This window comes from Musa acuminata, chromosome BXJ3-4 (genome assembly GCF_036884655.1).
Source record: "Musa acuminata AAA Group cultivar baxijiao chromosome BXJ3-4, Cavendish_Baxijiao_AAA, whole genome shotgun sequence".
Classification (NCBI taxonomy): Eukaryota; Viridiplantae; Streptophyta; class Magnoliopsida; order Zingiberales; family Musaceae; genus Musa; species Musa acuminata.
The window spans coordinates 26569013-26585510 of NC_088352.1; the positions used below are offsets into that span (position 1 = coordinate 26569013).

The window sequence follows — 16498 nt, forward strand, 5'->3', positions numbered from 1 at the left end:
TATATATATATATATATATATCATTTAGTAGTATGATATAATAATGTGTTGGACTAGTTCAAGAACTTTGGGCTTAACACAGTAGTCAACAACACATATAGTTGTTAAAATGAGAATGTGTGCCAAGTCATACCCATCTGATGCCATTCTGTAAATAAAGAACAAAAAAAAAAAAGGCTTCGAGATAAATCTAATCTATCTTTATATTTTCCTCAGTTCACTGTTCAACATCAATCATAACTGCACACTATTATGAAAAGTGCACAGTTTTTTCTAGTCAATATATTATTTAACGAATCTATGAATATAATTCAACGGTCGTTCACAAAACGATTTAATTAATCAAAATTCACTCAGTTATAATAATATTTTGTTCTAATCATATTAAGCCAAAGAGTGAACACAATTGAATTGTTGCATCTCCACAATAATATGCGATACATATTTGGAGTCCGAGTTCATGGATAATATCTTACGGGGAACACATGCTTTGGCATGGTTCGACCTCCGGTTCAACCAGTGTCGAACCTCGCAGTTCCGGTTCAGCGACCGGTTGATCACCGTGCAAAATTATTCGAATTTTAATTTTCTTATAATACGAGAAAAAAAAAAGTCATCGAGAATCCCGAAATAAAATGGTTTTCCTTCGATCTGCTTCTCTCCCTGTCTCTCTCTCTCTCTCGACCATCTCTCACTCCATTCCGCTCACCTGATCCGAGCCCGAACCCTCTCCTTCTCTCGTTCTCCATCCGCTTTCCTGCAAACCCTAATCCTGATCTTAATCCTAATCCCCCGAGCCGTCATCCCTATCGACCCCTCGCTCTCTCTTTCTTCTCGCCCTCGGATTCTCCGGGTTTGTCTCCTCGGAAACCCTGATTCGGCCTCTGCGGTTCCGATCTCTGCGTTCTGCACAACCAGGTGCGGTGAGGATGGCGGGCGGCAACGTGGATCTGCCGGAGGATCTCCTCCCTTCGAAGCTGGCGGACGAGGCCTGGGCCGGGAAAGGTGGTTACCCGACGCTTCGTTTCTTTGTTTGCGTTTCCTGTGATTCGTGTTTGCCGATTTGAACGGGTCGATCTTGAAGCCGGGTCTTAGGGTTTTGTTCTTCCGTTGTCAGATTTTCTTGCCGACTTCATTCCATTGTTAGCTGTGTACTTTTTCATGAACATGTTGATCGATGAGCTAAATATTGTTGCTAGAAAGAAAAAAATAAAACTCTTTAAAAGCAGCAAACAATAAGGACCAAAAATCATCTACTTGCAGGGGTGATTAGTTTTGTCATATCCTCACTGATCAATGTTATCAATGATTTTTTGAGTTTATGAAGGGCCTGGGGAATCTGCACTATGCTGCTATATGCTATTAGTAGTAACAATGAGTTCTGTTTTAGAGTTGTTGAAATCCAAGAGGTTCCTCTAGGGCATATATGTATGTTCTTGGATTTTTATTTTCTTTGAGATATTTTTATTTTTTTGTTTATGTTGAATCATGCAGTCGTCTCTTTAGTTTCTTTTGTTGAATTGGAAGTTTTTTCTTGTCAGATACTCTTACTGGTGGAAATGGCAAGGAAAAAAAAAGCTTATGGGGTTTCTTGATAAGGGGAAGGGTGATTTACTTGATGCTGGTTTCTTTGATTCAGTTAGGTGGCATGCTCTGTTTTAGCAATTGTTGTAAATAGTATCCATCTGGATTTGTGACAGTGAAAGAGCAACTGAGCTTCCCTTTTGTAGGGCTTTTAGTGTCATATCTGGGTTAGACTTTGCTATAAGAATTGATTGAATTTGCTGCATTGCACAGGACTTATTTTAGTTCATAAATATTAGGAGGTTTGCTTTTGATGTGTATGCTAAGTTTGTCATCCATTGTTTATTATTTACTCCAGAATGTGTGAGCTTTTGCAAGACTTATAGTTGTAACCTGGTTCCATTTACTTGTCCGATGTATAGACTTGGAGTTGTATGATTCGGTATTTGCTTCTGCATAACCTATGGATTTTTTTTGTGAAATTTCTGCCATTCTTATTTAGCTTGCTGGTTAGTGTGTATTTAACAAATTTCAGAATCCTTAGTTTTACCAGAAACTTCTGGGAACTCTACCTTTCTGTTATTTTACATGCACATCAACTGACAAAGTCATTATGACATTTTCCCATACATACTATTGCTTCTTATTGCCACCTTGCTCTTCGTTAAAAGGATCAAGATTTTCTGTATAAAATTCTGCTTTTGTTTCACTAACTTGTTAATATAATTCTAATGACTCGTATGTAATTCTGGTGCAGATCAAGTGACTTCTGAAAATAGTATTCCTCTGTCTCCCCAATGGCTCTATGCTAAGCCCAGTGACAACAAGGTTTGGCATTTCTACTGTACTAGTAGCATCTTTCTTTTCTACTATATGGTGATAATTTATTGTATTTTTCTATTTAAGTGGGCTTCATGATTGCTTGTTTAAAATTTTCATTCTTCTTTTGTGTTTGACATATCTTCTCCTTGTTCACTTTGCTTCCTTGCTGGTATTTCAGAGTTTAGTAACTTAAGCTTGTCATTTTCATCATCGTTTCTTCTTCAAAAAATATGTTCAGTTAAGGCCATAATATTTTCTAGGTGGTTTAGTTTCAATCCATTGGTTGGCCCCAATTTTTTTTCATTTGGGTAGTAAAATTCAATGATTTAAATAGGCGCTCAGGCGCTCGCCTAAGTGCTCGAGAGACACGAGGCCCGAGCGCCTTGTGTGTGCACTAGGCGACGCACTTCAATGAGGCGTCGCCTGGCCACTCGCCCGAACGCAAGCGCTAGGTGCTTCGGGCGAGCGCCCGACTCTATTAGGCGAACTGAACCGGTTTAAGGTTGGTTTGGTTCGTAGTTTCTTACCTCAAAATCATGCTTCACACCTGCGGGACCCCGAGGAACCCTAGCGCTCCTTCTGCCTCTGCCGCCGATGCTTTTTGCTGTTGCCTTCGCTACAGACGCAGCTAACCGAGCCTTCCTTTGTTGTCGACGGACGAGTCTGACTGTAGGTTCCTTTGCCATTGACGAACGGCCTCTGGAGCTTCCGTCGCTATCGTTGTTGTTGTTTGCAGCTTTCGCCGCTGTTGTCCGTAGCTTCCACTGTTGCCGTTGCTACTGCCGGCAGCTTTCGTCGCTACCGTTGCTGCTGTCTCTGTGATTGTTAATATTTTTTTCTCCCCCCCTCTAACTTTAAGTAATATGCTGTTAACAATATATTAAACCGCTGTCGCTGCTGCTATCTCTCTCTGTTACTGTTAATAATTTTTTCTCTCCCCTCTAACTTTAAGTAATATACTGTTAACAGTATATTTTTAATTTAATATTATATTTTAATTTAAATAATTATATTTTTAAATATATTATTTATTTTTATATTTTAATATTTCATAGAATATTTTTTTTCCTCTTCTAACTTAAGTAATATACTATTAATAGTATATTTTTAATTTAATATTATATTTTTATTTAAATAATTATATTTTTAATTATATTATATATTTTTTATAGTTTAATATTTTAGAGCGTCTTGCTTCGCTCGAGCGAGCGCCTGCTACCTAAGGCGTTTTGGGACTTTGGTGCCTTTTGGCACCTAAAACTTTTTAAATCACTGGTAAAATTTAGCATAGGACCTATGTGAATAGACATCATAATTGATTCTAGTTGCATGATCTTATTTATACTTTTGAATATCACTAACCTTCACTAGCATTTGAATGGAAAACTCTTTTTTGTCTAGTGGTGACTTGCTTTGACATTTCAATGTGTGCATGGTATTTTAACTTACAATATATATGCAGTTCATTTTAGTCCTTAGGAATTAACTTGTGAATCTGTCAAGCTGCTATTATGGTATCATTGTCAAGTTGATGAAATGGGATAACCGTATCTATCAAACCATAAGAGAGTCGAGGGTTAGATATAGAAAATTCTGTTAAGATGCTGGTCATAAGCCAGATAAATATTGAAAGAGAAAAGGACAATCATGGCCATGCAACCTTTAGTTAAACAATTTTTAATATGTCATTAAAACATACTACATTATTGTAATTAAGCTTATATTTATGGGTTTGCAAACCAACATATATATGGAACAATATCTTCTGTGACTGGATTCTTCTAACCTCCCTGATTTATCTTGCTGTTGAAATCTTTTTAATTCAAATATGTGCTGATTTAAACAGAGTAGGATTTTAAATGCCATTTGTCAAATTTCTGGAATTTGACCAATGGCAACAACAAAACTGAAAATCCTAATCAAGAGATCTACTGTTCAACCATTTTTATTTGCTGAATTTCTTTTCAATGCAGATATTATTTGAATGATTGAAGTCAAATCAGCATCTGATAGCAAGATATTACTGGCGTCTGATCTCTTGTTCTAGAAAACAAACAAACAAACAAACAAACAAACAAACAAACAAACATACATACATACATACATACATACATACATACATACATACATACATACATACATACATATTCCAATAAAATCTCAGTCAAGCAACAACTTTAAAAGATAATATGCCTATTAGAAATCTTTTGCATTTGGACTGCTAAGATCTAACTCAAAATAAAAGTCAAGACCAACTTAATTTAACCCAGCAATTCATTATAGACTTAATGCAAACTCAAAACAGCACCTAAGCTAAGCAAAAGATGACTTGATTTAAACCACTTTGATATTGATTTGAATTAAGTGAAACTACTTCAAATTCATGTATTTGAAGTTGTGGACTCTAATGATTGCTAATAAAATCAGTACTTCACAAACTCAATTAATTCTAACCAAAACTGGAATTGATCTTGTAGCTATGGCTGCATCAGAATTGCATGGCCATTAGTTTGCCATTTGATTTCTATGTACCATCGGTGGGTTGCATAAAATCAACAATTTGGAAAAGATGAACTTTCAACGATACCTTTTTGGCCTTAAAATTTTGAACTGTTCCAATTGAAATGCCAATCTAGTGCATGAGATTCTTGTCAATATGGGATCCCGGGATGATTAAGGTACACAACTAATAAGTAGAGCGATTATTTTTGTGACTCAAACCCTTGACACTAAGGTTGCAAACGAGCAAATTTTACATGGGCACAATAAGAATGAGAGTACTCAAATTTTGCATGCGAACAATATAACACAATAATGCTATATTGTTATATGATAGTTAACCTGATGGCATCATATCTATTCTTCAGATTCACCCAAGGTTCGCAATACCGTACCGTACCGGTATTTCGACCTGGGCTCGGTACCGGTACGGTACGGTATATCGAATGGTACACCCAGGTGTATCGCGTACTGTAGCACTGCTACAGCGTTACAGTGCACTGCTAGAGTGCTACAGTGCACTCGGACCGGTAACAGTTGGTCCGCGTATCGACAACCTGTCGGATCGGTATGTACTGCCCGTACCGGGCGGTACGGCTCGGTACGACAGACCCTGGATTCACCATCAAGGTTCTGAAATGATTACTTGATTTATTTCACAAAAAATCATATCCTTGATCTGAAACGTGCTGCCCATGCTCGTTAATGGTCTATATGCTGAAAATCATGACTGTATGAAGGATTTAGTTGCTTGAATGCTTTCCTTAAAACATTTTGTATTTTATGATATAGACTGACACTTGGGTACTCCTAAGTCTACTATGGTACTACGTAATAAAAGTACAGTGTGGTGGTATTTTGAGACTTGTGTATTAGCCTTTTTGAAAGGGTTCTTTTTAACACAGGTGTTAATGCATTAGCAGGTTGATTTTTCTTTAAGAATTACATCAAGTCTTTTCATGGGTTTCTTGGCCATGCTTGATATCTGCGCTTATATATATGCTTATGATTGTGGTTTTGGAAGTCTTAATGGTTTAAATGCAGGGCCTTCTTTTGGTTGTGCAGGTCGATACTAGATAACCTGTTAATGTTATGTGCTAATAGTGTATCATGTGGTCTTTTGTGATTTCAAACATCTATTTTTATTTGATATTTTCGATCATAAAAAAATTGGTGTGACAAGTGATTATTGGTGATCTTTACTGCTTTAGGAGATTTTTGGTTGCTATTAGAAGTATTAGAATTAAGCATGATGCTTTCCGTTAATGGAAATTTTTTGATGAAATATTAATAAAATTGAGAGACAAATTTATCATCTTTTACTTCTTGAATTACTTGATTATGAGATGACCTTTGTGCTGGATCCATTCCTGGGTGTTGTAGCTTATAAGCAGGGTTTGCTGTACCGAACTGTACCGCCCGGTACGGGCGGTATGTATCGGTCCGATAGGTTGTCGGTACGCGGATCGTCTGTTACTGGTCCGAGTGCACTGTAGCAGTGCTACAGTACTCAGCACACCTGAGTGTACCGCTCGGTATACCGTACCATACCGGTACCGAGCCCAGGTCGAAATACCGGTACGATACGGTATTGCGAACCTTGCTTATAAGAACTATTAAAATCATGTATGATGCTTTCTATTTATGCCAACCTTCTGGTGAAATATTTTTCATAAACAAGACATAGGAATTTAAATAATCTTTTACTTATGAATCTATCAGAGTTTCGTAATTTCGTATCGTATCGGTGTTTCAAGTTTTGCTTGGTATGGTACGATACAAGTATACCGAGCGGTACGTTAGGGTTTATCGCTCGGTACACACACACACACACACACACACACACACACACACATATATATCTATATGTACACATACATATATACATATATACATATATATATATACATATATATATATATAATATAATATAATATAATATTAGAAAAAAGGAGGCATACATTGCCTTGGTGACGTCGCCTCTTTTTCTTCTCCTCGTTGCATCAGACAAGGAGAAGACCGGTCTTCTCCTTATTTGCGGCGTTCGGCGAAGGCGTCAAAGGCCGTAGATGCCTCCGGCCTTCAGCGAAGAGTGCAGCGAAGGTCACAAGCATCTTTAGCCTTCGGCGAAGAACACGGCGAAGGTCGTAGGCATCTCCGGCCTTTGGTGAAGAACGCGGCGAAAGCCGCAAGTGTCTTTGGCCTTCGGTGAAGAACATGGCGAACAAGAAGTCGAGTCGTCGCCTCTCTGTTACCTTTTGGATTGGGATTGTCGAGGGAGGGCAGCGCCGAATCGGGAAGCGTAAAGCTTCTCTCGATTCTCCCTCTTCTTTGAGCGCCTTCTCCCTCTTCTCCCCCGACACTTCTTCTTCCTTCACCGTAGCCAGGCTGATATCGACTGGTAGTAGGTGGCCACGTATCGGTTTGCTGGTGGATTGGTACGGTACCGGATGGTATCATTCAAAATAAAAATCCTGGAATCTATCAATTAAAAAGGGTCATTATCCTTGCACTTAATTATTCCACTTAACCTTCTTTGTCAGAGACTTTGTGCAAGTGGAATCGTAAAGTTATATTCATTTAGTTCCTTCAATTTGTTGCAGATTTTCTAGTCAGCTAGCATTCAACTGTTCCATATAGTTGAGTACAAGAATAGCTAACAATTTGATGTGACGGTGGCTGAGACAAGACAACTTTCTCAAACTTTAATAACCTGTAGGATCTTTTTACTTAATATAAACTTAGAAGTGGCAATACTTTTCAAAAAATGAAGTACTATAGCATTATGGAAACTTAGATTCTTTCCGTGAGAAGCAGCTTTTGATCAAGAATGTTTGTTTGTTATTTCATAGTATTTGTTGTGATCAAGAAATTGCAAGATCTAATGTAGTGCATCATGCATTATATCTGTTTTCTGTTTGTTCATCATTTGCATTCTTGTTGCAGTCATGTTTGTCTTAACTAATGCTTTTTAAATATTCTGACTATTGGCCGTATGTGTGACAGGATGCTCGGTCACCCAGCTTGGCACCTTCTGTAACCTTGCTTGACTCCTTTCAGAATGACATGCGGCATTTTGATGGCTCACTGGATAAGAAAGAATGGAGAAAGAATGCCAATGATCTTGAAAGCAATCGCCGATGGCATGATGAGGAGAGAGAAACTGGTTTGCTTGGTAGGAGAGAATGGAAAAAGGAAGGTGACCGAGAAACTGAGTATCGTAAAAATGACCGCCATCCTGACAATATTTCTATGAGAGAAGCTCCTGATTTGAGGACTTTGTCCTCATCTGATTGGTTGCATGAAGTTTCTAATCGTAGTGCAGGTAATGAAAGTCGCCGTGATAGTAAGTGGTCATCAAGGTGGGGTCCTGAGGACAAAGACAAGGAGCCACGGAAAGAAAAGAAAGCGGATGTAGATAAAGATGGTTCTCATGCTGAGAAACAGTCTTTTATTGCTAACCTCCGTCCCTGGTCTGGGTCTGATTCTCATGATAAATGGAGACCTCGACATCGTCAGGAAATTCATTCCAGTGGATCTTCAGTGCTCCGTGCTGCACCTGGATTTGGTTTGGAAAGAGATCGTGTTGAGGGTCCACCTGTGCCTTTCACTTCTGGTAGGGGTAGATCAAACTCTGTTACAGTATTGCAATTTGGCAAATCATCTGCTGCTGGCCCCATTGGTGCAGTCCCAATAAATAAAGAACAGTTCCGGTATCCCAGGGGAAAACTTCTTGATATCTATAGGAATCAGAAGATGTCTGTTGTTGATGCTATCCCAGATGGTTTTGAAGAAGTTCCTCTAGTAACAGGATCTAGTTCTCTAACTCCTTTGGCCTTTGTTGCACCTGATGTAGATGAAGAGGTAAGCTGAATTGTAATTTATCCACTAGATCATTGTTTTCTCTTGTCGCATTTGCAGCTAAAGTGATCCCTCCAAATCTTGCATATCGGAGAAGATTATACAAAGATTGCAAATACTTTTGTAGTTCTATTGCTTTATTTACTTATCTTATGTGAACATAGATATAGTTTGACATTGAAAGAGAACTTGTGGAAATAATTTGATTTTGGAAAGTAGAACCTGAAGAATTTATTTTGTATTGAATGATAACTTTGATACATATATTTCATGCGGAGAGGTTTGTTAACTTTGTTTATTGTTCTCAATAATAACATGAAAAAGGCACTACGATCTGATGACTTGTAAAATTATGATCTAAAAATGACAAATGATACATGCTACAGTTAGTTTAGTGCCAAGTAACCATTACTAAAAGCACAGCGCATGCCTTCACTTTACCTGCATGGTCATAAATTTTGGTAGGAAAATGTGGTCTATGAAGATTTTAGTTCACATTGTTTTTTGTGCTATTATTTTTGAAATTTCTAGTCAAGCTATGTGTTCTATCTTGATGGAGATAAATCTTTCCGATGGACATATATATTTTTTAAATATTGGCTGCTTGTCTTAAAGGTTCTTCTGAAAGATATTTGGAAGGGGAAGGTCACAAGCCGTGAACTCAGTTTAAGTCAGGAAAAGGCAGTGATAATTAATGAGACTGAGATTGGTAAGCAACATGCCATAATACTCAATTCAATCTGAGTAGTGAGTAAGCTTACTGAATCATGTTATTTATTAATTTTTTTTATGTAGATGGGGGCAAAACCATAGTTGAGAAGAAACATGATGAAAAGGGATCTATTACCACTTCTAGAGGTCATGAAATACTTGTGTTGCATATATATTTAAAGCTCTTCTTGACTTCTGTTGTTCATTACTAAAAGTTCTGTTGATTTTTCATTTTAGATCTGGATACGGACTGCAAAAGTGAGAATAATCCTGACATTCGGATTAACTTAGTGGGGCCTGATGGTCTGGCTCTGGTGGTGGTAGACCATGATGTTGTTTATGATAAACCAGTTTCAGATGGTAACATTATTAATTCTGAGATTAATGTTGGTGAGATAGAACTGGTAAATGTTGATGGGCGATCATGTCTTTTGGACATTCTGAAGAATATCAAGTTAGAAGGAGAGGATTCAACTGTTTCACTTGATGTTAGTGCTATGTTACCTGATGAGTCATATCCTTTGTTTGATGCATCTTTTGAGATCCCAAACACCAACAAGCATGAAATCAGCAAAATTGAGAAAAAGCATTTAGAGCAGGGAACTTCTCTTGAGGAGTTGAGTTTATTATACCAGGATCCCCGAGGAGATATACAGGGTCCTTTTCTAGTTGTTGACATTATCTCATGGTTTGAACAAGGTTTCTTTGGTACAGATTTACCTGTGTGTTTATCAGATGCTCCTGAGGGCACACCATTTCAGCCACTAGGTGAAATTATGCCTTACTTGAAACTGGAGACTCATACCATCTCGGATGCACCGTCTGCTGAAAATTTTGAAGCTGTGGACACTACAAGGGGAAACCTGGATGCTTGTGTTGCCTCGTCCCATTCTAATGGCTCTTTTATTACGAATGGTCAACAACGGGTGCTATCATGGGATGCTCTGGGTCATCACATGAAACCCAATGTTGTTGAGAGTGAAGCTTCAGTAAATCCTAACAAAGAAAGGCTGTCTTTTTCCAATTCAGAAGCACCTCTGGGTACCGCATGTGTTGACGGAAAAATCTTCCAGGATTTTGCTGGGCAAGATGCAGAAGGTTTGTATTGCTTGAGCTATTTGCCTTATATATGGGTTGATATTTAATGTTTGTCAAATTTTGTAGTTGCTGAATAGAACTTTCTGTCTGCAGTTGTATCGTTTAGTGGTAGGCCTATGAGTGACATGGAGGTGTCAGGAAAGCTTGTTAATGACCACATTGCTCTATCAAGCTCCACTACTGGTCATCATTTTATGGTGGCGGATACAGGAAATACTAGTTTTTCCAGCCATAAGATTTCAAGAGATAATGACTTAAATCCTCTTGGATTGTTGTGGTCTGAGCTGGAAGCAACTCATGTGAAGCATCCCCTTTCATCAACTATTCCTCTCTCGTCTGAGAAGTTGATTGACAATCATGATGCTGCAAGAAATGCCTTTCTGTTTAGCCACAATCAGGAACAGTTTAATTTAAGAAGTGACTACCCTGTTGCTAAAGAATCATGGGCCAACAACTGCAGAATGAGTAAGGGTTTAAACATAATTCATGATACCATTTATGCAAATAACTTGTCACGGTTTGAAGCCCAGCCCAACCAATTAAATTTAGAGCAACAATTGCTCTTCCAACAATTACAAAAGCAGCAACATGAAGAGCAATGCTTGCTGGCCCATCAAGATGTTGAGTTTGCTGGAAAATTCTTTAATCAGATGCATAGATCTGTCCACCAGCACCACCTTGTTAATCAACGATCTATGGAGGATCTAGAGCGCCTACTGAAATATCAGTTTGAACAGCAGCGGCTTCTTGATCAGTTGCAGCAGCAACATCAATTGCATCAACGACAGCAACAACTGCAAGAACATCAGATGCAATTACTACAACATCATCTTCAATTTCATGAACCTCAACAACCACAGAAGCAGATTCATCGTGAAGATTTGTTGCATCAGCATTTACTTGAACCTGGTTCTGGAGCATCAAATATTGATTCTCATGAGATGAACATGTTTGAACAGGTTCTTTTAAGGCAGCATCTTTTGAATGAGACACACCAACAGTCTCATAATCTTCTGCTGCATCATGACGCAACTATTGAGCAACTTCTCCAAGCAAATGTTTCCCGGAGCTTGCAGAGGCAGAATCATAATGATCTATTGGATGTTCTATCTCATTCCAAGCAGAGGCAGGTGCCTCCGTTAGAACAACAATTTCTTTTAAGGCTTCAGCGCGAGCAGCTTCAAGGACAAAAATACTCCACTGCTTCAAGGAAGCTGCCTGGCATGGAAGAAGAGAGACATGTAGGAGGGGTCTGGTCGGTTGATGAATCTGGTCAGTTCATCAGAACTGCAGCTAGTCCCCACCAGAACCATTCTGCCAGACTTAGCCACTTAGACATTTTGCGGACGCCACAGTCACTTTCATCACCTGAACAGCAGAGCCATCTTCATCGAAACTTTCCATCACATGAGAAAATGCAACAAGGTCCTTATGAACGAGGGCCACATCCTATAGACAGGTCAATGCATATGCATGCAGTTACTCCTAATTCAAACTTGAAACTCTTAAATGCCATAGCACGAGCTCAAGGTCCAGATGGACAAGGACATCTTGATCATTTCCATACTCCTGGTCAGATAGGACAATTTCCTTCTAGTGCCCACGCTTGTCAAAGTGACATATTTGAGTTCACCGGCACACACTTGGATAGAGCAGAGAAGCTCTGGTCTGAGCCAAGCAGGCACCAACCAGCTGATTTAATGCAATCCCATCTGAAGCAGTTGCAAATAGAAGCAGAAAATCAGAGGAGGGGCATCAATATGATTGAGGACCCAAACACATGGGCATCATATGTAGAAAATGATGGAAACTCTGAATATGGGTTCAGAGACTTAATCCATCGAGAGATTCCTCAATCTCAACATACTAAAGGGTTGGTAGTTGCTACTGCTACGCCATCCTATGAACAAAGAGATTCTTCTTGGATCTATTCTCAGCCTGTTTTTGAACATGCTTTTAAGCTTGGCCCAGATAGAGCAGGATTGAGTAGTTCTTTCTCAGAAGGTTCTTTATTTGCTCAAGTAGGACAGCCACCAAATGAACAACTTGTAAACAATAATTTGGAAGATGGTGTCAATAACTTTGAAAGTAGCAGGTCAACTTTGAGATCTAATTCTACAACATCACTTGAACAGAAACATTTCCAGTCAGATATGGATTTAATTGAAAGAGATAAGTTTGTTAATTATGTTGGTGGTGCTTCCTTGCAACGGTTAGGTTTCTCCAATCTGGTGGAGGGGGAGAGAGGGAAAATGCAGGGTCTAAAAGGTACTTCTGGGACTCAATCAGCTATGGAGACACAGGAAAGTGGGGTCATGCAATTCGAAGGTGGAGGTCATGAAGAGCAACACATTGACAAGCCTTCCAGACATGATTCATCTGGCAAGGCTGGTAACTTGTCTAACAGTTTTTTCTATCTCTTGGTTAATTACTTTTCCACTTGGATGATTCAGATAGCTATTGTCTTGATTTTCTGCAGGTGGAGGATTGGTCTTCTACAATTATGAAACGGGACTTGATAGTGCTAACCTTGAGGAGACCAATAACATGTAAGAAGTTCTCTGCCAATTAACTAATTTATTGAAAAGGATGATCAGTGAGAATGTTTTCTTTCCCTTATGAGTCATGAGAATTTGATGTTGGATTATTTTTCACTGTTTAATTAAGTTCCATATATTTGATCTCTTTCTTGCTTATTACGATTTATGACCTATGAACATTTTTCAAATGGATGCTGATTGATTTATCGTTAGATCTTTTGGTGATTGAGTTTGTTTGGATTTTTGTAGAACATTATTTATTTATTATTTCTAGTAACCTACTATACTTGTGTGTGCATACATATGTGAACTACATTACTAACTGTTCTTGATCATGACAAAGACTGATGCTAACACTTTGAGATCATCAATCCTAGTGACAAGATTTTTTTACTAGCTCTTTGTGTGTTAGGATATACATCCATATGTGTTAAATACTTGAACATGCAAATACATGTACACATTTTTAGATGCATATATACACAAGTTTATCAAAAGCAATCTGGAACAGGCGCTTCTTACCTTCCTCTGCCTATTCCTCTCTACTCTGTCTCTCCTCCTCTAGCCGTCCTCTTTGGGCTAAACTTAGGGTGTTTCTTAAGAACTTTTTAATCCCTCCCCATATTTCTCTTAACTGATATTCTTGCATCTCGCACCGTTGCCTCCCGCTGTGTGGTACTGCTTCTCATCCTTCACTGCCTCTTCTTCCTTGTCCAACCTTGCCTGGTCTGCTCCTCTCTTTCTCCTCTTCTCTCCTACTTCTCCTCTTCTTCTTTTTTCCTTCTCCTCTTATGCCCTTTTGGATGCCAATTAGTATGTACTGACCCAATTACAATGGCACTAACCACCATCATGTGCATGCAAGTCTTAGAATAGACAAGTTGCAATTAGTGTTTCATTACTGTGATGTGAGACTAAGGGATGAAGTATTGGCATGATATTAGGTATGAATCATTCATTTGGGTCTTGAGGACCCATTGGTACCTTGGAGTATGATGAGGGAGGGAGAAAATGGATAATTTATTAGATGATAGAGACAACTTTGGGCTAGAGGTCTAGTAGAGTGTGACCTCAAGGTTACTTGGATATTCATCATACAATAGTTTGTGGTATCAACCAATTCTGATATGATAATGCTGATCTAATATTTTCTGATTTATTGGTCTTATACTGAAAAATTAGTTGGAGTTTGTTATCATCAAACAAACATAAACCAGAATTGGTTGTTTTTGACAAATTCTAGCTTCAAAAGAGGAAATGAGTGAGTAGAGGAGTAGAGGGAAGCTGAGATAAGGGAATTTAAAAAGGAAACCAGTTACTATGATTATAAAACAGAAAAGGCAATTCTTGATATTTGCTGTCAGTTAGAACAAGCCATAAATTCTATTGCATTTGTTATTCTCTATAACCATTATATTTGTTGTATGTTAAACAAGAATATTCATGCCATATTGGGACATGCTGAAAACAAGAATACTGTAGCAATGTTCCAGCATACCATATGTTCGTATGCCAGTATGAACTGGATCTGGTATTCTTGTTGATCTTCCAGAAAAGGCAACCCTTGGGTAAAATGCAAATTTGATCCTGTTGATCCGGTTTGTAAAGTTTAGGTACCAATCGGAAAGAATGACCGTTTTGGAGCCTTGCTTGTGATCGCTTATGCATTCATAAAGATAAATGACAGCAGATGCAGACTGTTAAACTTAGTCTTCAATTTTGTTTATGCTGTGCTGTTCCTGTTTTGCAGGATTTCTGGTGATCTGCCATTAGGAACTGACAAGTTGTTCTCGAAACATGCCTGCGATCTTCCTGCTACATCACCTGCAACAGTATCAGACCTGATCTCTTCTCGACCTCCTGAGAGAAGGAATCCTATTACTTCTGGATCTTCCAAGGGTAATGCTATTCCTAGTTCTCCCCTACCTTTTGTCCGTTTCTCTTCTAATTATGGTACCTTAAAGACTTTTGGTCCTTTGCTGTAGATCATCAATTCTCTAACTCTGATTTGAAAAAAAAAAATGCATACAGAGGGAAAGCGAGAATCTGCAGGGAATCCGGCATCTCAATCTATAGAGACGTCAATCTCCAACAAGAAAGACTTGCGATTTTGTCAAACTTCCTCGGGCAATAATGCAGATGTTATAGAACCTTCATTCAGTGAGATGCTGAAGAGCACTAAAAAGCCGATGCCTGAGCTTGTTGAGACTCTAGAAGTCGGTTCCATTGGTAAGAGTGTGAAAAAAAGGGGGAAGAAAGGGAGGCAAATCGATCCATCTCTCCTTGGATTTAAAGTGCATAGTAACCGAATATTGATGGGTGAAATCCAGCGCCCAGATGATTGAGTGTTGCACCCATTCCAAGCAGTATATGAGGTGGTGCCATTCCAAGCTTTGTACAGGCCCACGTGATTCTTTTCTTCTTCTCTCTTGGCAGATAAAGTTGTAAAGCATGGTTCAGATTTGAAATTCAAGAGTGGCCTCTTTGTATCGGCAGCATGAAACATGTGTACCGATCAGTGAGATCAATACAAGTCGCATCCTGCAGTATAGCCTGCCTTGGAAGTCGAAACTGGCCTGGGCGATCAATAGCCGTGACATTGCTCCCCTCTGCAGTTGATTCACCGGTTCTTGAAGACAGATCCGAGGCTCCTGTCTGCGTTGAAACATGTCTCTTTCACTTCATGACTGCCATAGGGACGGGGGTACCTGTGTATAAAGCTCCCGACAATATTGAAATTTTGATGAGAGTTTAAATTTTATTGATGGGAAAGACCCGTATGCGTATCGATCTGAACAAATGCCTAAATGATACATCAAATTATAAGTATGTCATTAGGAGACCAAGCAAAAATTATTTTTGAATTAAGTCGAAGAAAATTAATGAGCTCATTTCTTGGACAGCGCAACATCGATTTTAATTGTATGATCAAACTAGGATGTACCAACGAGAAGCCTCGCTTGTATCTAGCTACAAAATCGATGGTGCTACTTTCTTGGTGAGAGATATTGAGATTAGATTTACAAGCTACGAGTGCTACTTTCTTGGTGAGAGATATTGAGATTAGACAATATTGATGAGACTTTCGAGGGTAGCTTCGAAACACATCGATTTCTCTCGTATTGGAAAACTTTAGTATCATGTAATAAGTTGATATTATTGTACGAAGTCAATTAAGAGTAAGTCACCTACCAATGATGTAAGTTGAAGGGATATCTACCACTAAAAACTTTGATTTCATAATCTTTGAGCGGGCTCCGTAGAGTTATGTGATCCCAAGGGGCTTGAGTGTAAAGGATATGGATTGTAAGTTTTGAGAGTTAAATAGATTTTTTAAAATGAAATAAAATATAGGATATCAATTAAAATCCTCACATATATCAAAATCCGAGGGCATTCAAGATCTTAACTGAGACCATTAACACGTCATCATGGTTAGGGTC

The 16498-nt window shown here is 38.6% G+C and overlaps 1 protein-coding gene across 2 annotated transcripts; it reads left to right on the plus strand.

Moving 5' to 3' along the window:
- Window positions 1-642: 642 nt before the first annotated feature.
- Window positions 643-15841, plus strand: LOC103981770 (uncharacterized). 2 transcript variants are annotated; one of them, XM_009398505.3, is made up of 10 exons: window positions 645-1005; window positions 2282-2352; window positions 7852-8709; window positions 9322-9415; window positions 9502-9564; window positions 9655-10515; window positions 10609-12906; window positions 12995-13064; window positions 14806-14954; window positions 15087-15841. In XM_009398505.3, the coding sequence occupies exons 1-10, from the start codon at window positions 930-932 to the stop codon at window positions 15398-15400; spliced, it is 4854 nt and encodes a 1617-aa protein (XP_009396780.2). In that variant the 5' UTR covers window positions 645-929; the 3' UTR covers window positions 15401-15841. The 2 variants fall into 2 exon arrangements, with proteins under 2 accessions (XP_065004485.1, XP_009396780.2); XM_065148413.1 differs by lacking the exon at window positions 15087-15841 and having other exon boundaries at window positions 643-1005; window positions 10609-12902; window positions 14806-14946.
- The last annotated feature ends 657 nt before the right edge of the window (window positions 15842-16498 follow it).